Source organism: Mobula birostris, chromosome 11, assembly GCF_030028105.1.
Source record: "Mobula birostris isolate sMobBir1 chromosome 11, sMobBir1.hap1, whole genome shotgun sequence".
Classification (NCBI taxonomy): Eukaryota; Metazoa; Chordata; class Chondrichthyes; order Myliobatiformes; family Myliobatidae; genus Mobula; species Mobula birostris.
Genome location: NC_092380.1, coordinates 82,591,214 through 82,618,141, shown reverse-complemented (window position 1 = coordinate 82,618,141; position 26,928 = coordinate 82,591,214). Strand labels below are relative to the sequence as shown.

Here is a 26,928-nt window from a genome sequence, read left to right as displayed (position 1 = left end):
CAAAATTAATGAATTACATTTGTCATAAAATACAAACTACCTAAAGGGAACCATGTGTATTGCCCATTACCAAATCAGATTTCAGCTGAGAACAATTAAAATTTGCATTGTCCTCATGCAATAAAGGATATTTGTTTTTTTTTCCCTTAATCACATTCTTTCAGTCCTTCAATAGAGCAATAACATTAACTTGTGTGCACATTACTTGTAAGAGCCTCCTTCCAGCTTTTTGATGCCAATATACTACAATGATGACCACCTATCTGAAGACTCCAATGGTTGTATTCAGTTAGTTCTTGATTTTACATTGCAGGACATGGTTAAACATGAATGTGCTAATATTTATTTTTTGGGATCTGGTACGTTTATATTTCTTTTCAGAGTAATCGAAGGAAAATACACTGGCACTAAGAAAAGAATTCTCTACTAAGTAAATAAAGTATTTGTGACACACTATATTTGTATTCTGGGCCTAACTCTATTCCTCTGACATTACAAGATGTGATTTTCTTTTATATTTAGATGTTAGGACATTTATCACACATGACCAAATTTTTAAAAGCTCTTTGCCATATCTCCAAACATGCTAATGGTATATGCTGTCTGCAATTTATTGTGTTCGTAAAAGCCTACTAATAGAAGTGTAGCTCAGCTTTCAGAACCAGAAATTATTTAACTGTAGGTGCTGGTTGTCATTTTAAAAGAAAAGTGTCCAGAGGCAAAAATAATGTTGCAATGTAATATCTATACAAAGTATGATATAAACTACAAAAAAAAACAATTTTACACATAAAAACACTAGCAGATCTCCTACGAAGTTAATAACAATGAAACAAAATGTTCCAAGAATGGTATCAGAAATTAACAGCAAAACTATATATAAAAACTTAGGAGAATCAAACTTGCTGCTGCCTATTTTGGGACCCAGACCCAGTGCTATGGAAACAGCACATGTTGAAGCAAGAGGCCTGAGTGTTGGAAGTAGTCATTTCTCAATGCTGAGCTGGACAATGGTGAAACTCTATCAGTGCTCCCCATGCTTTCATAGGTCTTTATGCTCTCCTGATGGGAAGGATCACTTTGAGCCATTGGATTAGTATTGGCTGCAGTAATCACTGGCTGCATTTATCTTCCATTTTCATTATGAAATAATAACATAAAATTTAAAAGCAGCCAAATACATTTTTGTCAAGGAAATAAGGACACCTATTCAGAGAAGCATCATAATACAGTACATCACCATGGACTTTTGTGGTGTCAATCAACCAGCACTGAGGATCATCATCATTATCCTTCCAACAATAAACATGTTTGGTTGATTTTGAAATATTTTAATTTAGCACTCAGGAAATAAAACATGAATAGTTCAATGGTTCAACTTAATAACTAAGGATGTATACAGTATACAACCTGAAATCCTTTCTCTTCGAAGACATCCACAAGAGAGAAACAAAAACAAAGAATGAATGACAGGAAAACATTAGAACACCAAAGCCCCACCCACGCACAAGCGGCAGAAAAAGCATCTACACTCCCCCCCCCCACTTACTTCAGCAAAAGCATCAGCCACCCCCCAACCCAAGCAATAGCAAACCCCCAGAGACCATGACATCAAAAACGACTGTCCATCCTAACACTTCAACATCCCAACGGGCTCTCTCTCTCACTAATGAGGGAAAGAGAGCTATCTCTCCTTCATTGAAAAATTACCTCATCTTTCAGGCAGAGAATCTAACCAAAGTTCCTGCTTTCTATGATTACCAAACAAAATCCAAATACAGAAAGACTCACTGATTTGTGATCACTTCCTGCTTCGATTACAGCTAATACATATGTTTATCAGCTGACCTTGCCCATCATACACTGATCCTATTCTCTTAATCACACCTCTGGGACGTCTTCAACATCAACTCTGTCTCCCAGATATGGCCACAATAAGCCACCACATTACAGACTGTTCCGTCTCCTGTGGTTAAAAAGACTTAGAACCAACTTCAAATTCAGGAACTCAACTTAAAAATAAAGGGAATCATCATCTATTGAATTTATTGGATCATGTTGGCTGATTAATTCTTCTGGTACAAATGGATCTGGTTCATTTTGCAATTCATTGTTCACATCCATAAACCTCTGTAAATACTTTGAAGTATACAGCCAGTGGTGCTTCAGAATATCTTCCAACTCATAGCTCTTAGACTGCCTTGCATTCATTTTTCTGAAACGCCGAAAGAGTTTGTTGCCTGATTCATTTCCTTCACTTGCCCATGCCCCAATAGAGCCATCCCTTTCAATGATCTCAGGGACATGAGCCAAAGTCTTATGAAGGTAGTTGGTGATCTTGCCATCGTACCTGTACTTGAACTCTGTATGAAGCAGTTCTGCAAATCTCTGGGAATGAAAGCTGTATTGACAAAGAAGTTCAGGGCACTCTCTGAATGGGAATGTGGATCGCCACACAGGTTTCATAAGAGTGTAAAGATGCATCAGCTCCCTGAGAATCTCTCGTCTTTCTTCGGAGGGAATCAGTTCACAAACTGCTTCCACAGTCTCATTAGTCATTAGTTTCCTTGCAAAGTTTCCATTCATCCTCATGACCGGTTTCAGGTTCATCTTTTTTCTTAGATGTTTATCGAGCATTGCTTGCCACCTTTTCTTTTCCTCCTTAGGTGGATTGGGATTTTTGTGCACCTCCCCAATCTCATCCTGGAACAGCTTGAAGAACTCTGTTGCGTTCCCAATATCACAATGCAAAGCATCTATGGAGGGCAGTGTTTCAATGAATGCTTTTGCTGAAACCCCTTTCACTCTGTCGCGTAACTGTTCAGCTGTCTCATGATATGGATTTGTGCGCCAAATTTCATAGCGCTCTAAGTTCTCTTCGTGGCTCCTTGTTATAGAATGAAAGATCAGATTTTGTGAAGCGTCACTTCGAGTGCAATCACATAACGTACACACGTACGTAGAGCCTGAGGCTTCAAGGCCTTCGACTTCACGAACCAGCTTCTCATCATACCCTGTGCCTCTAAAGACAATCTGGAAGGATCTAGGTATATCTGCAATTTCAAGGATTAAGTCACTGTGTTTCATTGCTTCCCTTTCTGTGATTAGTGGACCCAATATTGCCGTCAAAGTTTCATGGTCAGATTCATCTGCCAGCATCAAGCAAAGAGGCTTGCAGCACAATTCAGAATTTGGCTTCAGCTCTTCAAATACTTTCACCTTCTCATTATTTTCATTCGCAACACTTATACTCATGATTGTAAATGAATACCTCACTGCCTTTTCTGGAACTGAAGGACCACATCCATGTTTTTCACTAACATCTCCCATTCCATCACAAGATTCTTTGATTACTACAGTGAAAGGTCCACCCACATACTCATCTATATTTTTGAGTTTTAAACCTTCCAAAATATGATCCTCAAGATCCTTCAGTGCTGAAACAATCGCCACATCGTACCTAAATCTTCTCGAAATTGTTTCCAATGGGTAATCGTCAATGCATTGTGCCCAGCCACATGTACCATCTATTATTCCCACTTCAGTGTTGGTGGAGACACTTGCAAGAGGAGGCTCCCATTCAAATGAATAATAACCTGGCAACAATGTTTTCTCTGTATTCCGGAGTGCATGCAGTGGTTGGAATATCTGCTTCCCAGTTGCTGCTTTGACCGTCCTATACATTTTATGATACTGACTGCAACTCAGAAACGTACTAATCCTAATGGCAAGGCAGACTCCTGGCTTCAGCCCTGATCCATGACCTTGCATGAGAGCTTCCAGTTCATCTGCTCGTCTATGCTCATTTCCAGCTCTCAATGCCAGCAACAACAGAGTAAGGCATACTGACTTCACATCACCACCTTCCTCCTTTTCTGCAAATGCCTTAACCTGAAGTTTGAGATCTCGTAGACGATGTTTTTGAGCCCTGCGAGTTAGAGAGAGCAAATGTTGCCTAGGCCGGCCACCTTTGTTTATTGGTGAATAGCTCTGTGACATTCTTGTTTTTTTGTGATTCTGGGTGTGTTTGGGATATTCACCAAATCTTACTTCTTTTTCACAGGCTTCCACAGGACATTTTAGAACTAATGAATTGAGAACACTTATGAATGATTTCACTGGACTTTTAAACTCTGCAGGATCACATGGAAACCTGCAAACTGGACAAAATTTTCCAAGTACTGTAGTACATTTGAGGATGCATGTTCTGCAGAAGAGATGCTTGCACAGTGACTGCACAGGGTCAACTAATAAATGTTCACAAACCTGGCATGACACTGACTGAATAAAGTTATTGGGATAATCATGCAGAAGGACTTTTGAACTTAGATGCATCTTCTTGCAGTTCACAATCTTTTTAGCCAGTAAGATACTTGTTGAATTTATTTTATCTTTTCTTTTAATAACTCTTGATTTGATAGGCACATCAACTGTTACTTTAGGCTTCTTGGTGCCTGGTGCACTCAGTTTGAGAACTTTGCGTTTACGTGTTCCACTTGCAGAGTTGCAAACATTGCAAAAACTGGAGTGTGGTTTCCACTGAACAATTGTGCTTACGGGAAAGAATGCATCTTCATTAGTTGGATTGTTGATTGTCTGAATGACAATCCGCCAACAACTATGGCAGAAGTGGGTGGGATGTCTGGCTTCTGAATCTGTCGTGACATCTATATTAAATGTCTTGTGGATGAGTTCTGGCCAAAAACTGTTTCCATGCCCCATTTTCTTAAGAACCTCTTGTGTGACATGATCAACAGGGCCATTGACTGGGTACTTCATGTCATAACTGTTAGTATTAAAGGAAACTCCACACATGCGGCAGAGATTTTGTAATTTTAACATGTGATCTTCTAAAGATTTTGTTTCCATTTGCATATGGTCATAGAACTTGGCTTTGGGGAGGCTGACATCTAAAGGCGTTTTCTCCAGGGACTTATCTTCCAAAGTCTTCTTGTCCAAGGGCAATGTTTCTAAAGACATAGCTCCCTGTGGCTTGATCTGAGGAGGAGTCATTTGCCACATCACACCACAGACAGGCAGAACAGCCTGTGACTCAAAAGCCTTTTCTGTTGAAATCTTGGCTTCTGTTTGGACATTTATTGCTGGCCTTGCTTCTGAGTTCTTGAAGTATTCTGGTATAATTTGCATAGGCACCTCCATTTCCATTAGAAAGTGATATCTAATAGAGACATAAAAGTGGATATTGATTAAAACAGGATCATTCTTTATGCTATTAATTTAAGACAGTCTGTTTTAATCATAGTTTAATTTAAAATACCTACATTCTAATTCAAAGCCTAACATTGTGCTTTTAATTTCAATGTTATTCTAACCTCATCCAATATAAGGAAGTTAAATATAGCATACTCTACATGGCAGGAATTTGCAGAGTTAAGTAAGTCACTCTGTCAGACCGCAAAACAGCCTCTTACACTCTGTCTCCTTCGACTAAGTTACATTATGTTTATCTCCAAGGTTTTTTTGATGACCAAGGAAGAATTGAAAATGATAAACTTGTGTTCAAAAATGGGAGAAGGGTGAATCTGAAAATGACAAGCCTAGCCTTGGTGATAAAATTGTCTTTAAAAAAATAAGCCAGGAGAAAAATACAGGTGTCCCCCGCTTTTCAAACGTTCACTTTACGAAACCTCACTGTTACGAAAGACCTACATTAGTACCTGTTTTCGCTAACAGAAGGTGCTTTCACTGTTACGAAAAAAGCAGCACACAAAAAAAATCAGCGCGCGCCCTGAGCAGCCACTCTCCCCCGGATTCAGAACGCATTCTCGCCAGCATTGCCTAAACACGTGCCTGTGAGCAGCCGTTAGCAAGATCAATGTTATGGTATCGGAAAAGCCTGAAAGAGCTCATAAGGGTGTTACACTTAGCGTAAAACTAGACATAATTAAGCATTTTGATCGTGGTGAACGAAGTAAGGACTAAGTGAGTTTGGCTTGTGGAAGCTGATGAAGACGATTTTGAAGCAGTTTTGGCATCCCATGACCAAGAACTGATAGATGAAGAGCTGATGCAATTGGAAGAGGAAAGGATAACAATCGAAACCGAATGAGTAATGATAAAGTACGACTTTAATTTTGAAAGGGTATGTCAGTTTAAGGGATATTTGCAGGATGGTTTGAAAGCCTTCCACATCAGCTACAGCAGACGATGAACCTCGACCTTCTACATCGAGGCGGGAAGTCATAGGAGAAGATGAGCTGCCTGCTCTAATGGAAACAGACGACGAGATGACACCCCAGTGTCCCACCACCCCAACACCCAGGCTGCGGACAGATACCGATTCGCAGAGAATGCAGCAGTAGTCGGGAGACACACAGCACATCCTTAAGAAAAAAGCCGAAATAAACATGCTAATTAATTAAGTGCAGCCCGACACGTAATTGTCGCCCCAGATCAGAGGCGATGCAATCGGCAATTGGCACTGATCTGGGCCGACAATTACGTGCTGGGCAGCACCTAATTAATTAGCATGTTTATTTCGGCTTTTTTCTTAAAGATGTGCTGTGTGCCTCCCAGCTACCGCTGTACCCCTGCATGCTTTGCGGATCGGTATCGGTTCGCTGCCCGGAGGGTGGGGGCCACTGCACCACCCCAACCTGCGACGACTCAGTCTAATACACTGCCATCAGCGTGCTCCGCGCTTTCCCAATTCTGGTAAGTGATACTACACTGTACATACATTATTTCTACTTTATATAGGCTGTGTATTTTTACATGTTATTTGGTATGATTTGACAGTTTCATGGCTTAAAGGTTACTGGAGAGCGCTTGCGCCGTGTTTTTGCCAACAGCGCTTGCGTGAGACTTTCTGCTGAGAGCACTTGCGTGAGATTTTCGCTACGGAGAACAGTGCAGGCAATGGTTGTGGAAAAGTATTTCCACTTTATATAAGCTGTGCGTTTATCATATCATTCCTGCTTTTGCTATATGTTACTGTTATTTTAGGTTTTATGTGTTATTTGGCATGATTTGGTAGTTTGGGTCTGCGAACCCTCACAAAATTTTCCCATATAAATAAATGGTAATTGCTTCTTCGCTTTACGACATTCCGGCTTACGAACCGTTTCATAGGAATGCTCTACCTTCGGATGGCGGGGGAAACCTGTAGCAGGATTTGAATATAATATGGGGTAATAAAGGAAAGACAGTGCAGAGTTCACCAAATCATGCTCCGTTACATTTATTGAGGTTTTTTTTAGTTGACGTAATAGCGAGGGTAGATCTTCAAAAGGAAAAGCAATCCTTCAATTAACCTGTTAATTTAATTATTCTGTTCACCTCTCAGACTTGTTAGCAAAATTGAAGTCTATAGAGTAGAAGAAGCAACAGCGTCACAGATACAAATTTCAATGAATATGTAGACTGAGGGCAGATACAGAAATGACAATAAATAGCTATTTGTCAAGTTTGAGAGAATACACTGGAGTTAAGAGAAAGTGCAATTCACTTCAATTTACAGAAATTGCCTCTATTTGGAACATCAAGCAACACTACCGAAGAACAGTCACAGATTGAAAAATGGAACCTCATTTCTATCTGCAAGTGGTTTACAATTACACATCAATAATGTCCACCCAATGAAATCAATTCATCACACAACTAAGTCCACTACAGACTAGAGTCTTTAGCAAAGAAGTGAAAGCCAAAGATTAAAGTTGATAGGTTTTAGATTGTCTCAAAATTGTTAACAACTGTAATTGTTGGATTGGTAAAATATTTTCCACTAAAATAACAGAAATCTATACAAATGATCGAACTTATAATATTTATTCATTATCCTCTTTGAGATAAAGCATAGAAAGCCTAATTTGTGTAATGAGACAGACACACTATCAGTTACTGATGTCATGTATTCCAAAGCTGTAGACACAATGTATTTCTATATTGTCTCTAAAGTAGTAGCAATTTTGTACTGTAACCATATACCTACTGAATGTAGACGAAGGACAATTGAAGAAAATGCTGGTTGTGATTCATCGGTGTCTTTTGGTAAATTATGTAATATTCTGCACTGATACCAGCCTAAATATCAGCTAAATAGCTGGATAAAGCTTAGGATGCAGAATGATAGAATTGCACCAACTAGCCAGTACAAAAACACCATGAAGTTTTGTAATACTTGCCGTGCTATTTATGAAAAACAGAGAGACTCAATGTAAAAAGTGCTCAGTTTAGAAAGCAGTACAAATTATTTACTGCATTCAGAAGTCTAGTGCTGATAGCAGAAATGTCGATTGGTTTATAGATGTTCTTGCCATTTTTAACAAATGCTATTTCAAAACATTAATATTTTCAACATTTGAGGTTAATGTTAATGGATTTGGACTTTATAAAATTTTCAAACACTGAAGATGTTGTGACACAGCTGTCAGCAGCATAGTTTTAAAAATTTAATATAGTTCTGTACATTCCCTCAAGAATTAGTCATCTGGAGTAAATTTCATAGAAACACATTCCACCATTTCACAAAAACAACTTAATTCCTCATTATCCAGGAAATGCTCCATACCTCCTCTCTTTATTTTTATCAGGGCTCTTTCTTTTTTTTCTTTTATTAATTTTTTATGCATTTCTACAATATAGCAACAGAAAAAAACCAGAAACAAAATGGAGATTTATACTGTGCAAAACAAACATATCCAATATATAATTCATAACAATGAGGAAAAAGCACCCAAAGTAAAATCATATAAAGTTAGTGCCCTCCCCACCCTCCCGCTATAAAACCCCAGGCCAACCACTTCTATGTGTAAAAGAAAAATTAATCAGAGTAATCAACCCCACAGAGCTGTAATACATATATAAAAAAAGAAAATATAATGCTGACTACCAAAACTATAATGTAATTCACAGCAAAAAACCATAAAACTTACAGGAAAAAAAGCTGAAAGTAAGGGATTGTAGTACAAAAAAAAGGATAAACTTAATCTAAAGAGGAGCTATGAAAGTATTCAAGAAAAGGTCCCCACACCTTATGAAACTTTATGTCCGAATTAAGAAGTGAACAATGAATCTTTTCAAGGTCTAAGCAGGACACAATATCACTAAGTCATTGAGCGTGAGTGGGTGGGGCAGCATCTCTCCACCTAAGAAGAAGTAACCGTCTAGCCAAAAGAGAAGCAAAAGAAAATGTTTTACGTTTAGTTGGACTCCAGCGCATGTCTGCTTCACCCAAGGTGCCAAAAAGAGCAATCAGAGGGTTAGGTTCTAAGTGGCAATTAAGAATATGGGATAGAGTTGAAAAAACTTCTCACCAGAATTTCTCTAGACTTGGACGGGCCCAGTACATATGGATAAGAGAAGCCTCGCCCCCTTTACACTTATCAAACATGGGGACTAATGTCAGGGTAAAACCATGATAATTTAGTTTTCGACATATGAGCCATGTGTACAACCTTAAACTGCAAAAGGCAGTGGCGAGCACATAAAGAGGTTGAGTTAACTGACTTAAGAATTGAATCCCAAACCGCATCAGATAGGGAAATATTTAAATCATGCTCCCAGGCAGTTCTAATTTTATCGAAGGGGGCATGCCTCAAGATCACTAACTTATCCCGAATAGCAGATATTAAACCTTTACCCAATGGGTTAATACAAGGAAACAGTTCCACAACATTTTTCTCAGGCATCTCAGGAAAGATTGATATTAAAGGGTTAATGAAATGTGTTGGCACGTGGCCAAGTGGTTAAGGCATTTGTCTAGCGATTTGAAGGTCGCTAGTTCAAGCCTTGGCTGAGGCAGCGTATGTGTCCTTGAGCAAGGCACTTAACCACACATTGCTCTGTGACGACACCAGTGCCAAGTTGTATGGGTCCTAATGCCCTTCCCTTGGATAACATCAGTGTCGTGAAGAGGGGAGACTTGCAGCATGGGCAACTACTGGTCTTCCATACAACCTTGCCCAGGCCTGCGCCCTGGAAACCTTCCAAGGCGCAAATCCATGGTCTCACGAGACTAATGGATGCCTATTATTATTAATGAAATGTCTAATTTGAAGATATCTAAAGAAATGAGTATTAGATAGGTTAAACTTTACAGACAGTTGTTGAAAAGTTGCAAACTATTACCTATGAAAAGATCTAATGCCCTTTCTGTACCAATCATGAAATGTTGAATCCCACATAGAAGGTAGGAAAAGATGATTGTGTAAAATAGGGCTAGGGAGAGAGAAACCATGAAGGCCATTATATTTTCTGAACTAAGCCCATGTTCTCAGAGTATGTCTAATAAGAGGATCAACAATTAGTCTAGGCAAATGACAAGGAAGTGCAGAGATGGAAAGATCCTTACTAGAATTCAGCTCCATTACCACCAATTTTGGGCAGTCAGATTGTTTATGGAAGAAAGACCAAAAAATAAGACAACGAATATTGGCTGCCCAATAATATAAACAAAAATTAGGCAGAGACATACTACCTTCCTTTTTAGATTTTTGAAGGTGAGCTTTATTAAGTCTGGAACATTTGCCCTTCCATAGATAGGACGAAATAATAGAATCTAACGCATCAAAAAAAGCTTTAGAAATAAGAATTGGTAAGGATTGAAATAAATACAAAAATTTAGGAAAGATATACATTTTAATAACATTAATTCGACCTACCAGAGACATGGACAAGGGTGACCACTGTGTCAGGTTCTGTTTTGTAGAATTTAGAAGATTGGCAAAATTTTCTCGAAAAAGATTCTTAATGTTCCTTGTTACTGTAATACCAAGGTAAGTGAATTGATTATTAACTATTTTAAAAGGGAGGTCATTTTAATGAAAGAGCTCTTCCTAATGTAAAATATAATATAAAATGCAACATTATCCTAAATCCAGCCTTACTCTGCTTAGCAAAGGAGCCATATGAAAATTTAAAGAAAAATCTATTTCATAGCATATATATTTTAAAATATTCAAATTTCAAAACATCAAAATGTAAAATCAATAAAATTGATTGTGAGTAATATTTGGTACAATTCTTTACTCTCTTGCCGAATAGAATATTTTATTACTCTTTTAGCAGGTTTCAATATGCTCAGAAAGTTAAATGTCATGGGGGAAATTAGACTTAGAGTTTATTTGATATTATAACATACAGTATGCAATGTTTGCATGCTATGGCTATAGTTTTGATAACATTTAGATAAGCTCAGTGCAGCTAAGATACTAAAAATAAGTAAACTTACACAAAAATTCAATCATAGTTCTGCACCAAATGAAAAGTCATTACACACTGTGTAAATAGAAGTGCCATTTCCTATAGTACCTTTGTCTTGCAGAATGTGTTTTTCAGCGAGGTCTTCCACCTGTTTCAGACCATGAGGTTAACTCTGAAATAACAGGAACTCTCTCTCTCTTCTTCAGGCTTGTACTTTGGCAGCTGATGTGGTGCCCTGCCTCTTTGGCTTGTCACTCTAAACTAGTGGTCAGGTTTAACCACATACTCAAACCGTAAATGCAATTATGCATGACAGTTTTCTCTCACAGTAAATCTTTACATGGCTGCTGGAATCTTCATTAGTATTTTACATTTAGTTTTATTTAATTTTTTTAATATTTTTGCTACTTTACAATAAATCTTTATAAGTATAATATAAATATAAGTATAATATTTATAGTTAGAATTTGATAAATCTGTAATTTATTGTTAATTATTATTTCATACCCAATTCTCCACTCACCCATTCCCCCAAATTTCTCAGCCTTCTTCACTCTTATTTAGTGCAGTAACACACCTTCTTTGGTTGTCCACCTGCATGATGCTGCCACCTTGTGGATTAATTGAACTTCACAGCATTTCTTTGGAGCTTGTCCCTCAAACTTTCTTTCCCAGTTGCTAAAAATTGGGTTGAGTTACTTTTCCTTCAGTTTGGTGTGTTCTAAGGTGAGTGACGGGGCCACAGGTGGAGCAGGTGCTGTTTAGCAGTACAGGTGAGTGCGTGGTCTGGGAGGTGGTGCCTTCCTCCAGGGATTTACAGAGTGCTCCTGGCAAATGGACGTATCCTGGGATAAAATATGCTCTTGGGGCCCTGTTGCTTGTCATATCAGGTGCTCTTTTTGACTTTAGTCTTGTGGCAAGGACTGACCAAACATTTTGCTGTAGGCTGGAGCCATGGGTAATTTCAAGAACTCCTTCCAGTGAGCACTAGTTGTTTCTTTGCCTTTGATAAGGCCATCCCTGTTCATGGTCCTCAGTATGGCTGGAATTTGGGTGTCTGATGGCAGAGGGCTATGAATGAATCCCTCAATGAATATAAAAAAATTTAAGACCACACGAGGGAAATTAGGAGGGTAAAAAGAGAGTATGAAATAGATTTGACAGAAAAGGTTAAAGATAATCGCAATAGGTTCTGCAATTATATTAATAGTAAAAGGGTAACTAGGGAGAATTAGGTCCTCTCATGGCTGCTTGTGTGCGGAGCCACAGGTGATGGCTGAGATTTTTTAATGTGTATTTCTTCGTCAGAGTTTATTAACAAAAATAAAATTGATGCCAAAAAAGATGAGGGCAATAAGTAGTGAGGTCTTGGAACATATGCCTCTTATGAGGAAGGAGGTATCTGTTGATTTGAAGTGCACTAAGGTGGGCAAATCTACAGGGCCTGAACAAGCGCACCCCTCAAACTTATGGAAGGCCAAGTAAGAAATCACAGAGGCCTATGTAGAGACAATTGCTTCTCTGTTGGCTGGTGGCAAGTTCCAGAAGACTGTTGTTTTATTGTTTAAGAAGTATAGCTCTAACAGGTCAGGGATCTACAAGCTGATGAGCTGACCAGTCATAGAGAAGTTACTGGAGCAGATTCTGAGAGACAAGATCATTTGAATAGTCAAAGCCTGGTCAGAATTAGTTAACATGGTTTTGTGCATAGGAGGTCATGTCTGACTATTTTTTCAAAGGTACCTACAGGGATAGATGAAGGTAGAGCAGTGGATTTTGTCTCCATGCACTTTAGTAAGGCTTTTGATGAAGTCTTGCATGGCAGGCTGATCTGGAAAGTTAGGTTCATGGGGAGCTAACAAGATGGACTCAAAATTGGCTCAAAGATAGGAAGAAGAGGGTGATAGCTGAAGGTCAATTCTCCAACCAGAGGCCTGTGACTAGTGCAGTGTCTTAGGGGTCAATGTTGGTACCCTTGTTATTAATTATGTATGTAAATCATTTAGATATGAATGTACATAGCATGATAAGCAAGTTTGCTGATGACACTAAATTAGGAGGACTTGTTGATGGTGAAGCAGGTTACAATGAATAGCGAAAAGATCTCGATTAGTTAGGGAAATGAGCTGAGGAATGGCAAATGGATTTCAATTTGAATAAGTGTGAGGTGATGCACTTTGGTCAGTCAAAACAAAGAGCTATAGAAATGTGGAAAGCAAGGCAGTTACACGTGCTGTGGAACAGAGGGACCTGGGAACACAAGTGCACAGTTCACAGAAAGCAGCTATACAAGAAGACAGAGTGTTTAGCATGCTGGTTTTCATCAGTCAAGGCACTGCGTTTAGAACATAGAGTGTAAAACTTAGAGCATTACAGTACTCTACAGGCCTTTTGACCTATGATTTTGTGCCAAACCTTTTACCCCACTCTAAGGTCAATCCAAACATTCTCTCCAACATACAGTAGCTTGTTAGAGCGATTTTTGGGTTTGCACACCTAGCAAATAACTTCAGCCATCAATCTTCAAATCTGAGTATAGATTGTAGACTTAATTTAAAATGCAGCGCTGAGCAATAGGTTCCAAAAAGCCTTGAATCACAGACCAGACAATGCTGATTAAAGCTTACTTAGATGTCTATGGTATGGGTGTGAATCAGGACATGTAAAGCTTGTGTGTAGTTCCAAAGAAAGCATTGTGGATGCATTGAAAATATGGAATTGTCCTTTGATATAAAATATCAGGTAGTGTGGGCCAGGCAGACCTTTCCACCAAAAGCGTCTCAATATGGTGCCTGCTGTAACTAGTTTTGTTGAATGAAGAGGCTGCTTCATATCTATCAGTACTTTTCTCCAGTGACTTTCTTCACACAACAATATAGCTCTCTATTTTACTATCTTCCATGTACCTATCTAAGGGATTCTTAAATGTCCCTAATGCATTTGCCTCCACAACCACTTCTGGCAGAGCGTTCTACAAAGCCACCACTCTCTGTGTAAAAAGTACTTATCTCTTGAACTCTTCCCCCCCCCCAACACCCATACAATCACCTTAAAATGATGCTCCCTCGTATTTGTCCTTTGCCAACTCCATGGGCTTGAATATAATGTCCTGACAGCTAGCAATTCATTGGAATCCTTGTACTGCAGGATCGTTGCTTTCAGGTGCCCATAAACCTAATTCAACAATCCCCTTTGCTGTGGTTAGTTAGCTCATAGGCCTTCTGGTCACTCCTGTCAATCCTATGTTTTCTGGTAGAAATGCCATCACATCACACATGGCAATTACAATTGGTTTCAGAACAATCGATATGCTATTTGCACCCTGCAGCTCCTGGTGCTTGGGTTTTTTCCAGACTGTCTGTGAGATGTGGTCCGAGAAGAGCCTTTCCATGGTGCTCCAGAGTCATAGAATGACGCAGCAAGGAAACAGACCCTTTGGTTTACTGCTGCCCAGCAAGCACCCATTTTCAGACCAATCCCGCCCTAGCTCATTTTATTGTCCCCATACTCCCATCAATTTCTGCATCCTCCAAAATCCCACCACACCCCTGCACACTGGTGCAATGTACAGGAGCCAATTAATGTCCAGTTCTGTGCCAGAAATAGGAGGCAGCTCATGCAGTGGGAGGGAAAATGTGCAAGCTCCACATACTCAAAATGCTGGAGGAACTCAGCAGGTCAGGCAGCATCTCTGGAGGGAAATAAACTGTCAATATTTCTAGACAAGGCCCTTCAGCAGGTTGATTTTCTATGTATGGCTCAAGATTTCCAGCATCTGTAGAATATCTTGAGTTTGCAAACTCCAGACAGTGTTCTTCTGAGCTTGAACATTCATTTGAGCACATCAAATTATCTTTTGAAAGATGGTGACTGTGTGAGATGCTCCCATCCCCACAAGGTATATCTGCATCTCCAGTGAATAGGAAATCACAAGCCAGCACCCACATACCCTCCCCCATAGCCCTGAGGAACCAGTTACATCAAGCAGCACTAGATGGCGCTGCAGTTTCTCCTGAAGCCTTCTGTGAGAAGGCTGGGGAGTCTGCACTAAGCAATAGGCTGAGCAAACAGTAGATGGAGAATGACGGGAGGGAGAGTTGGGAAGGTATCTATGGAATAAAATGCAAAGGAACAGGTTAGAGTCTTAGAGGGAACAGAGTAAGTGGATGGGATCAGAGGCAGGGGCTTTTATTTTTGCGATACAGCACAGTAACAGGCTCTTTCATCCCAACAAGCCTGCACTGCCCAGTTATGCATGTGTCCCACTGACCTACCAACTCGAATGCCTCTGGAATGTGTGAGAAAACCTGATCGCCCAGAGGAAATCCGTGCAGTCACAGGGAAAACATACAAACTCCTTACAGACATCACGAGAGATCCTACAGATGCTGGAATTCAAATTCGAGTTCAGTTTATTGTCAATCAACTGTACACATGTACACTGTCAGGACATATGGTTAGAGGAAGGAGGACAGAGAGGGATTGGAAAAGATGAGAGATCAGGATTACTCTGAAGGACAATACATTCAGGAATGGGGAGAATCAAGAGTAGGATGGATCAAAAAGAGATATAAATCAAGAGAAAATATAGGGCAAGGGTAACTGTGCTGTGTTTCTGAGTGTGTAAACACATATATGGTGTGCATAATCTGTGTGCCGTGTGTGTGTGTGTGTATGTGTATGTATATATTTAAAACCAATGGACAACTCTTACATAACAAAAACTAATCAAGAAATTACTGAGATTCCCTTCATTTATTTGGGACACTATGCTACTTAATTGGGACAGGAGACTTGCTGAACAGTTTCTAACCAGAGTCCGTCATGTGCACTTGCATGGCCGTTACAGCACACTGTGTTTAGAACCAACAGTTTTTAAATCATGTCAGTCGCATGTGCTTATGTTCAAAAAGCAGTGAATTTTGTCACTGACAGTAGCCAAGAAATAATTCAGAACTGTTTTGCTGACAGCGATGTCAAGCATTCGGGCTGGGAGTGAAAATGAAACGGTTTCACTGCTTCAACTACTTAGCAACTACAAAAATATTTGAAGCTATCAACAATCACCTTGCATGTTACAATAAACATGAAGATTTGGAGGATGCAATCATCAAAAACATTGTATGAAAGCCGTCCATTACCTGCACGAGGCGTCTGCACTAATTTTATTCATTTATGGTCAATCAAAAGAACACAGCAGTATACAAGCATCTTGGAACAACCTACCAGCCAATTTTCTTATAAGACTGCACAACAGTGTACCTAAGAGAATTGATGCAGTTTTAATGATAAAGGGTGATTACACCAAATATTGATTTGATTTAGTTTTTTATGTTTATTGCTCTTGATGGTAATTTTTTTGATATTTAGAAACATTTCATTTCATTACTTTTGAAATCATCTTCACTTTATAGCCTTTTTTATATGTGCCTAAAACATTTGCACAGTACCGTATTTCCATGAAATTTCAGCTAATTGGGGCAGCCACTTAATTGGGGCAAACGTATTGGTCCTGATGTGTCTCAATTAACCAGAATCCACTGCATATAAACACACAATATACTGTGTGTGTGTGTGTGTGTATGTGTTTAAGAGAAGAGAGATAGAGAAAGTGCTTACGTGCTGACAAACGCCTACAAAGTGTGTCCATGTATGTATTTGTTTATTGAATAAACCATATTCCAGAAGAAGATGGCGCCAGCAAACAACACTATCATGGGTGACATTCTCTAGGTGGTACATGTAATGGTTTCTTTCATATCTTTTATGTCTTCTTTTTCTTTTAAATGTGGCTCTGGTACTGTTGGAGCCTGCGATCTACAGTTTAATGGTGTGTTTTCAAGCCAATTGGGCGATTTGGCACTTTTCTGTCTCTGAGAAGGTTCTGACAGGCAGGTGGCCTCGAGGCCAAGAAGCTTAGAGATGGGGTGTGAGCCCATGATCAACTTCATTTCTCACTGATCTTGTCATCCAAAGTGTCAGGGAAGATTGAAGCATCAAGGCAAGTGAGTGTTCAGTACTGTCTGCCAGCCTCCTGCTCTTGCTGTCGGAGAGAGGTGTCTGCATGTGTCGCTTTCTCTCTCGCTGCTCCTGTGCGAAGGTCCCTTCGTTTAAATGGTCTCTCTCTCTTTCCATTGTTGCTGCTGGAGGCTGGTACTGGAGTTCTGGGCTTGCAATTTATGGATCGAACTAACAAACACTGAGCCAAAATGAACATGGACTCTTTCAATTTTGTGTTTTATTTTCCATGATGTCTCACATACTTCCTTGTTGCCATTTGCATGATTTGTTTCTTTTTTGCACATGAGTGTTGTTAATGTTCTTGTTGCCGTTTGCACAATTTGATTTTTTTTGCACGTGGGGGTAGTTGATGTTCCTGTTGGCATTTGTGTGATTTGTCATTTTCTTATGTGTTGGGAGGGGAGGGGGTGATGTTTTGTTGTTTGTGCAGTTTGTTTCTTTTTACACAGGGAGGTTTAATGTCTTTGTTTTGTGGCTCTGTGGAAAAGATGTATCTCAGGGTTGTTTTCTGCACATATACATTGATGATAAATGCATTTTGAATTCTTTTAATCTTTAATCTCTGGACATCTTGGCTCCCCTTGCCTCTCTGGGTATGATATCTAAGGTGCAAGACAATCCCCCTATGAAAGAAATTGCACTTGAGCTACTTCCACTCCTTATCATAATGTTCCAGACCTGAAAGTCTGGAACCCAAGGGACACTTCCAATAATGACAAATCTGAATGGCGCTCTTCTGTTATGGCTGCAAGATTGACATCATCACCCTGAACGAGTCATTATCAGTAACATCGCCAGCTCAAAGAAAAAAACTCTATAAGAGCAGAATGGGAAAGGTGCATTCCCTTCGTGGGCTGTGTTTAGTTTGCAAGAATGAGCTGGTCTGGCAGCTCAGTGACTCCCCTCTGGGGAGGCAATGTCTAGTGACACTCCAGCTTACTGTGATGCTGAACCAGCACGCCACAGTCATCAACACATCCGCCCCAACACTGGAAGCTAAGAATAAGGCCTACTCTAGCCTTGAAAGAACTTATCTTAGGGCCCAGAGGGAGATAAACTGATCCTCCAAGGCAACTTCAATGTACAAGCCAGAAAATTAGCATTCCTCTGAAAAAGAAAGATTGGCAAGGAATCTGTAAAACTCCTCCTGATAAAATGTTTAGAACACACAGCTGTTCAGTAATTAAAGACCTGGGCAGAACTGATGGGAATGGGAAGGATCACCAACAATACATGCAGCTACATAGAGCTGTAAGAATGAAACTTCAAGGACCAGTTTATAGAACATAGAACATAGAATAGTACAGCGCAGTACAGGCCCTTCAGCCCACAATGTTGTGCTGACCCTCAAACACTGCCTCCCATATAAGCCCCCACCTTAAATTCCTCCATATACCTGTCTAGTAGTCTCTTAAACTTCACTAATGTATCTGCCTCCACCACTGACTCAGGCAGTTCATTCCACACACCAACCACTCTCTGAGTAAAAAACCTTCCTCGAATATCCCCCTTGAACTTCCCACCCCTTACCTTAAAGCCATGTCCTCTTGTATTGAGCAGTGGTGCCCTGGGGAAGAGGCACTGGCTATCCACTCTATCTATTCCTCTTATTATCTTGTACACCTCTATCATGTCTCCTCTCATCTTCCTTCTCTCCAAAGAGTAAAGCCCTAGCTCCCTTAATCTCTGATCATAATGCATGCTCTCTAAACCAGGCAGCATTCTGGTAAATTTCCTCTGTACCCTTTCCAATGCTTCCATATCTTTCCTCTAGTAAGGCGACCAGAACTGGACACAGTACTCCAAGTGTGGTCTAACCAGAGTTTTATAGAGCTGCATCATTACATCGCGACTCTTAAACTCTATCCCTCGACTTATGAAAGCTAACACCCCATAAGCTTTCTTAACTACCCTATCCACCTGTGAGGCAACTTTCAGGGATTTGTGGACATGTACCCCCAGATCCCTCTGCTCCTCCACACTACCAAGTATCCTGCCATTGATTTTATGATTTTAGTCATCATATCAGTCTTTTTTATAGTGTCCTGCTCAAGGATAATCAGTATAAATCCAATGGACTGAATAGCAGAGGTAAAAGTAAGCCTTGAGAGATTGGTTTGTTGCACGGGTAGGAGGTGGCCAACACTGTTTGTGATATGACTGCCTGAGCAAGGAAGTTAAGTTACTTTTTACTTCTGATAAATGGCTTCATTCCATCCCAAATATTTTCACGATCCTATAGAAAGTAAGACGTACATATCAGTTAGGCAATATTATCATACAAATAAAGTAGAAATAACTCCTCCAGAATAAAATATTGATTTGATTATCATTTTCTCTGAGACCTTTCAATCACAGAATGCTTCTTCAGAGAACTCTCTCAGATGGACCTTCTCATGACGATAACTTGGAAGTAACAGTAGCACCCTGCCTTTTCAATTTTGGGCACTGGCAGCAGATGCAGTGCCTTGCATCCTAAACAAACGGTCATACTTAGCCATATAATGAGGTGAAAATTGTTTGCCTTCACACATGCTTAACAAACACAAATGGTGCATTGTAGGAACAGTTAAAATGCAGCCTGAACTTAAATCTGACAAAACAGATGCTGAATAAGGAAGTCTCTCTCTTTTCCTTTCAGATTCTGTCCAATATTTAATTCCAAATTTACACACCATGTTTTCAACATTTATACTTCATACTCCATTGTCGCCATCAATTGATACTAGAACGTACAATCATCATAGCGATATTTGATTCTGTGCTTCCCGCTCCCTGGATTACAAATAGATAGTAAATATTAAAAAATTGAATTATAAATCATAAATAGAAAATAGAAAAATGGAAAGTAAGATAGTGCAAAAAAACCGAGATGCAGGTCTGGATATTTGGAGGGTACGGCCCAGATCCGGGTCAGGATTTAAGTGGTGTGATATAATTATAATTTCAATGGTTCCATTGAATATCAGAGAACGTATACAATGTATAACCTAAAATTCTTGTTCTTCGCAAACATCCATGAAAACAGAAGAGTGCCCCAAAGAATGAGTGACAGGAAAACATTAGAACTCTAAAGCACCCCCCCACTCTCCCTCCCACATACAAGCAGCAGCAAAGCAATGATATTCCCCACCCCTCTTGCTTCAACAAAAAAAAATCAGCACCCTCCACCCACTAAGCAAGCAATAGCAAAGTCCCCAAGAAAGACCGTGATCTGCAATACAACAAAAACTAATCATTCATCCAACAATTCAACATGCCACAGGCTCTCCCTCTCTCCCTAATAAAGGGACAGAGAGGTGTCACCCTTTCACAGCAAGAGGGGAGACATAAACAAAACAACTTGCTTTCTTTCCCTGAGTTCTCCAATTCAACTCCAGTGTGCTCCTGGTAGACAAACTGCAGGGGATGGAGGGCTGACCTGACCAGGGGTCAGAGGTAAGCCAGGACCAGCCTCTCTCAGGTCTTCACAATGTGTGATCAGGGTCAGGGTCACTGGACGGTAGTCATTCAAGACTTTTGGTTGGCCCTTCTTGGGTACTTTGACCACACGTGTTTTCCACCTGGTCGGGACCCTTTCCAGGCTGAGACTCAGACTGAAAATGCTCTGGAGAACTCCACACAGCTGCTCAGCACACTCCTTCAGGACCTTGGGGTTCTCACCCTCCAATCCCAGTGCTTTGCCGTGTCTGAGTTTCCCGAGAACCCTTCTCACCTGCCCAGTAGTGAAGGTGAGTCCATGGTGACTGGGGAGCTGGTGAAAGGTGCAAGCTGGGGGAGGTGAAGATTGGGACGATAGCAGTTGGTATGTGGAGAACACTATGAAAACTACCTCTGTATTTTTCCTCTCTTTTTCACTGCTTGTTTAATTTTATTATTGTTATTTATTGTAATTTATAGTTTTTATTGTTATTATTATGTAGTGCACTGTACAGCTGCCACAAAACAGCAAATTTCACGACATGTGCCAGTGATATCAAACCTGATTCAAAGTGATTCCAAGAGTAATAGCATGGGAGTGTCAGGGGGAGACCCTCCACGTGAGGTATTCTCTTGCTTTAGGCAATTAATGGCCGCTTATTTTGGATCCGCAGCGATGTTTATTATATCTTCAGTCAGTCAAATAGTGTCTCCATCAAGAATCTGCAATGGGCTCCATGCCTGAAGCAAAAGAACGTTAAAAATTGTTGTCTATAAATGCAATGTCCAGCGACACAATTTAAGGAGATTTTTGAAAGTTGCCTGGCTTTGTGACACCAGTGGGGAGTTGAACCAGTAATACAGGGTCAGTTGCTTCACTCAAAGTGGGACACTTCTGGTCGCACTCAGTAAATTCCCTTCACTCTCATGCAGGGTTACCTAGACTACTTTCCTCAGTTACCTCCCAGACTAAGTCACTCTAATCTTCCTGTATGTTAGACAAGGCAAGCTTCTGAGGAGAACGTTTCTAAATTTTGTTTCAATTCGCTCACATGCACATGGTTCAGGATGTTTTTTAGGATATTGATGATTCTAAAGAGGGGCGAAGGACAGCAAGGTTAGAGCTTAAGATCGTATGTAAACAACACATTTCTCTTCTGAGGAGCTAAAAGGAATTCAAAATTTCTTTAGGAAGAAATCAAGAGACACTTTGCCCAAAGAAGTCAGGAAGAACTTGGCCCAACAAAGGCTGAGACACGTAGATGCCATCTCAATTAATAACACTGAAATCAATCAATAATTTACCACTAAAAAATATATAAAATGATTTAAAGCTCCAGTTGAAAGAATGGTGGTAAGATATAGATCGGATTTCTCTTTCAATGATAGAAAATGAAATGTTGGCTGAAATATCTATTTCAATTATGTTTTCAGATACACTGACCCCACTAACTCAACCACATTTGGCTGGTTCTCCTCAGTCTGTGTATTTTCAGCTTCAATGTACCTAATTTATAATTATAATTATTAATATATCAAATGAAGAAAATCTATCATAGCAAAACTGATCATTTGAATTATGTGAGAAAATTTATTTTATTATCACAATTTCCACAGTATAGTTACAAATGTAAGCAATGTATTGAGCTTTGTTACACTCATAGTGGAAGCTCTTTGTTCCTGGCATGTTGTACTTTCAGTGTCCATATCTAAGTTCAGTGTTTCCATATATAATTTGAACATTGCAAGAAGAAACAGATACAAAAAAAAAGAAAATAACAGACTGAAACTGGTGGTTTATTATTTCAGTGGCCTGGTGCAGCAGACGTTGTTATAACTTTCGTCATTGCAGTACCTTAGCAGAAGCACTCACCGCATAAAATGACTTGGTAAAATAGCAACATCATCAACAGTAATTTTCAGCCATCGTTAGAAAATAGTTTGCACATTCCTATAAAATGCTAGGCAAATTCCCTCAGTAAAACAAATAAAATGCTACTCTATATAATTACACTGTGTACATAATGTTGTCAGATGATATTGATGTATGTCTTTAAATCAGAAAGATTTGGGTAGAGTTGAATTATGATCATCGAATTGTTAAAGAAAGTAAAGAGAAAGCATCTCTGGGAGAAAAAGAAAAAAGACAGAGGCCATTGAGAGAGGAAAGTCAGAAGAAAACATGGTGTGGTGAAAACATGGAATTCACAGCCAAGTGAACATGAAAGTAGAAAAAATTAAACAAGCGTACAGTTAAGAAAAGACTCGAGGAGTAAACTGATGGGTGAGGAAGGATAGGAAGAGGGACAAATAACTTGCTTATTTCTGCACTGTGCTCTATGTAGGTCAATGTAATAGAGATAAATAGCTGGAAATCTATACACACAAACAAATGATAGCTAGAGGTTGATGTAGATCATGGATTTTGATCACTTGTGCATTGGCTCCACAGAGCAGTTACAAAGTTATTTACAACAAAAGCAATGCAATTGAATTACTTGCTACAGACTTGTTGTATAATTTTTAAAAATACATTTAATACAGTGGTTTGATATTTAATAGGACTCTGATTATATTGTTAAATTATATTGATTATTGACCAAAGATATTCCCGGGTCTGAAGAATTTACTGGTGTATTGTAGAATGATTCCTATTTTCAATCAATAGGATTTTAATTGATGAGTGAATGAAAGTTTTTATCTCCAGCTATATGCATTCTTTCCAAATTTATACACTCATCTTTTATCCACCCATTCCAGAATCCCTGTTTTCAAATAATGCCTGAAAAGCAAAATAAAATGAAGTAACCTCTGAATAATTAGATCCCTCTGCTAAACATGAAAATCAAGTGTTATTGACGTTGATAACCTACCAGTTGCAGTTATGAAGCACACATAAACCTGAAGTTAATTAATTGACATTAATTAATATGAGGTTCCTGGGTGCTCCATAACTGCAAAGGAATTGCAGCAAGAACTCAATTAACACATGAAACATGGGTTTGCACAACATCTATGGCACTGTTGTTTTTACTTACATATCCACTGCCCATCATTAACTATACTTGAGAATTTTTTTCTTTCAATTCCCCTGTTCAAACACTACACCATCTGTTTTCCACAGGCAACCATTTCACAGAATCTTTTCACCATTATTATATACCAGGTGTCTACCAACATGATTCACAGAAACTTTCATGCCAATCTGGAATTATTCTGGAAGTCAAACTATTCCCATAATGCCAAACACATATATAATTGTTTACTGTGTATATTTACTCATGAGGTAAGTTGTTTCTGGCTCAAAAACATAGCTGATGTTTAATTGACTCTGTTCACATTTTACTACATCAATGAATAGATTAAGGGAAGCTTAATGCTCTCCTTTTAACATACTTCAATGTCAGACACACAACGTTACCTCAATGACAGATGCACTGTTACTTCAATGTCAGATTCACATTGTTACCTCAACGACAGACGCACAATGTTACCTCAATGACAGACACACACTGTTACCTCAATGTCAGACGCACAGTTACCTCAACGACAGACACACACTGTTACGTCAATGTCAGACGCACACTGTTACCTCAATGTCAGAAACACGTTACCTCAACGACAGACGCTCAATGTTACCTCAATATGAGATGCACAGTTACCTCAACAACAGACGCACAACGTTACCTCAATGTCAGTTGCACACTGTTACCTCAATGTCAGATGCACGTTACCTCAATGACAGACACACTGTTATTTCAATGACAGATTCACATTGTTACCTCAACGACAGAAGCACAATGTTACCTCAATGTCAGAAACACAACGTTATCTCAATGACAGATGCTCAATGGTACCTCAATATGAGATGCACACTGTTATCTCAATGTCAGACACTCAATGTTACCTCATTGTCAGACGCACAATGTTACCTCAGTGACAGACACACAGTTACCTCAATGTCAGATGCACACTGTTACCTCAATGTCAGATGCACACTGTTACCTCAATGTCAGATGCACACTGTTACCTCAATGTCAGAAGTACAATGTTACCTCAATATCAGAAACACAACGTTACCTCAATGACAGATGCTCAATGGTACCTCAATATGAGATGCACACTGTTATCTCAATGACAGACACACACTGTTACCTCAATGTCAGACGCACAGTTACCTCAACGACAGACACACACTGTTACCTCAATGTCAGACGCACACTGTTACCTCAATATGAGATGCACACTGTTACCTCAACAACAGACGCACGTTACCTCAATGTCAGGTGCACACTGTTACCTCAATGTCAGACACACATTACCTCAATGACAGACGCACACTGTTACCTCAATGACAGACGTACAGTTACCTCAACGACAGACACACACTGTTACCTCAATGACAGACGCACACTGTTACCTCAATATGAGATGCACACTGTTACCTCAACAACAGACGCACGTTACCTCAATGTCAGGTGCACACTGTTACCTCAATGTCAGACACACAACATTACCTCAATGACAGACGCACACTGTTACCTCAATGACAGACGCACACTGTTACCTCAATGACAGATGCATGTTACCTCAATGACAAACACACTGTTACTTCAATGACAGATTCACATTGTTACCTCAATGACAGATGCACAATGTTACCTCGATGTTATCTCAATGTCAGATTTAAATTTTTTTTTATTGATCTACGACACAGAGTAGACCCTTCAGACCCTTTGACCCACGACACCCAGCAATCACCCAGTTTAATCCTAGCCTAATCATGGGACAATTTATAATGACAAGTTAACCTACCAACGTCTTTGGAATGTGGGAGGAAACCGGAGCACCCGGAGAAAACCCGCGAGGTCATGGGGAGAACGTACAAACCCCTTACAAACAGCAGCAGGAATTGAACCTACGTAGCTGGTACTCTGATGCACAATGTTACCTCAATGCTCTGCTGAGTTTTTCATGGGGCAGGCGCTCATTCTTTTTCCTTTGACCCCAGGGCTTGGCCAGAGAATCAGAATTCACAACTTGGAATATTCCTTTTTTTCCATCTTCACATACCAAAATGCTGCTGCTTTCCTTGGGAGACAGAAGATCATGAATAATTTCCTAGAGGTACTCACTTTGCAAACCTTCAGAAGAAAGCAGAAATAAGAAATTTGCTTACCTACAGTATATACTTTATTTTCTAGTTATTATAAAATTCTTCCCACAAATTCAATGTTGGATCACACTTAAATGTTTATTTGTGCTTTGCTCTGAAGACTAATTGCCAAATCATTCTGACTTTAGGTGACCACTTGCAACCACTACCCATGACAGCCCCACATCCAGCCACAAGACATACAAAGTGCCCTGTGCTCCACTGGCATGGTCTACAGTAGCACAGCTTACAGTGGTACATTCAAGCAACCCCTCTCACCAAGGTGTCCCTTGACAGCCAGCTTAGCCTTATCCCCTACCTTTCAGATCAGCTCTAGGGATTTCTGATATTCCTCAAAATGGCAAACAAAAAATTCTAAAACAAATGCATGATTCATATCTTACTTGGGACTTAGTGACAATGTTAACAAGGGGTTTTTTAAGTTATTATGTAAGATAATGTGATCCAAAGGTATTAATTAGACTTTGTATATGTAACAAAGAGCAGCAACGTTTGCTCTACCCATGTCTCATAATCCTCCTCACCTTCGGGGCTAGGTGTTATCCCAGAGAAAATTCTTATCTTCTGGTGGGGCTCCTCTGCCTTTCTCGCCAGGGAGGGAATGGCAGATGCCAACTTGGAACCCTTGCCTTTCGCTAGGGGACGGGAACTAACCAAATTTTCCAAATCTGACCACTCTTTCCCTTCATCCCTCAGTACCGAGAGAACTCGTACCCCAAAATCTCCCTCATCCTGAGCTCCTCGCTGAGCTCCGGCCGCTCCGGCCCCTCCGTCCCCAACAATTTGCAGACGCCATGGTCCCGCCTCCCCTGGGACGCCAATCACCTCTGGCAACCCCGCCCCTTGTATGTCCTCGCTTGTCTGCACTAGCACTAAGCCTGTGCTCGTCTCAAAATCAAAGTTTCGCGATACAATTTCCACTTTGCCAACAGCTCAACCATACTCAAACCTTGAACTAATACTTCATCTAATATATTAGTCTCCACCCCCCTCAACACGCACGCATTGCTCACTTGCACCCCCACAGCCGCATACCAAAACGCAGCTGTCGCCATCACAACTGTACTTTAAACAGAGTGATCACACAGCATCCAGAGAATTGAATCGCTGGACGAGCACCCACAAATGTTACACACAGCTCCCATTCA

The 26,928-nt window shown here is 39.9% G+C and overlaps 1 protein-coding gene across 12 annotated transcripts; it reads right to left on the bottom strand.

Moving 5' to 3' along the window:
• Positions 1-1,585: 1,585 nt before the first annotated feature.
• On the bottom strand, positions 1,586-26,560 carry rag1 (recombination activating 1). Of its 12 annotated transcripts, none has more exons than XR_011887796.1 (4): positions 26,305-26,546; positions 25,420-25,748; positions 21,167-21,345; positions 16,571-19,420 (listed from the first exon to the last, which is right to left on the bottom strand). XR_011887796.1 is itself a non-coding variant. In XM_072272670.1 (3 exons), exon 3 carries the CDS (start codon positions 5,164-5,166, stop codon positions 2,014-2,016), a length of 3,153 nt encoding a protein of 1,050 aa, XP_072128771.1. In that variant the 5' UTR covers positions 5,167-5,179; positions 25,420-25,695; positions 26,495-26,560; the 3' UTR covers positions 1,586-2,013. The 12 variants fall into 12 exon arrangements, 8 of the variants coding, with proteins under 8 accessions (XP_072128771.1, XP_072128773.1, XP_072128765.1 ...); XR_011887794.1 differs by having other exon boundaries at positions 25,556-25,748; XR_011887795.1 differs by lacking the exon at positions 16,571-19,420 and adding an exon at positions 19,835-19,959 and having other exon boundaries at positions 25,556-25,748.
• Between the last annotated feature and the right edge of the window lie 368 nt (positions 26,561-26,928).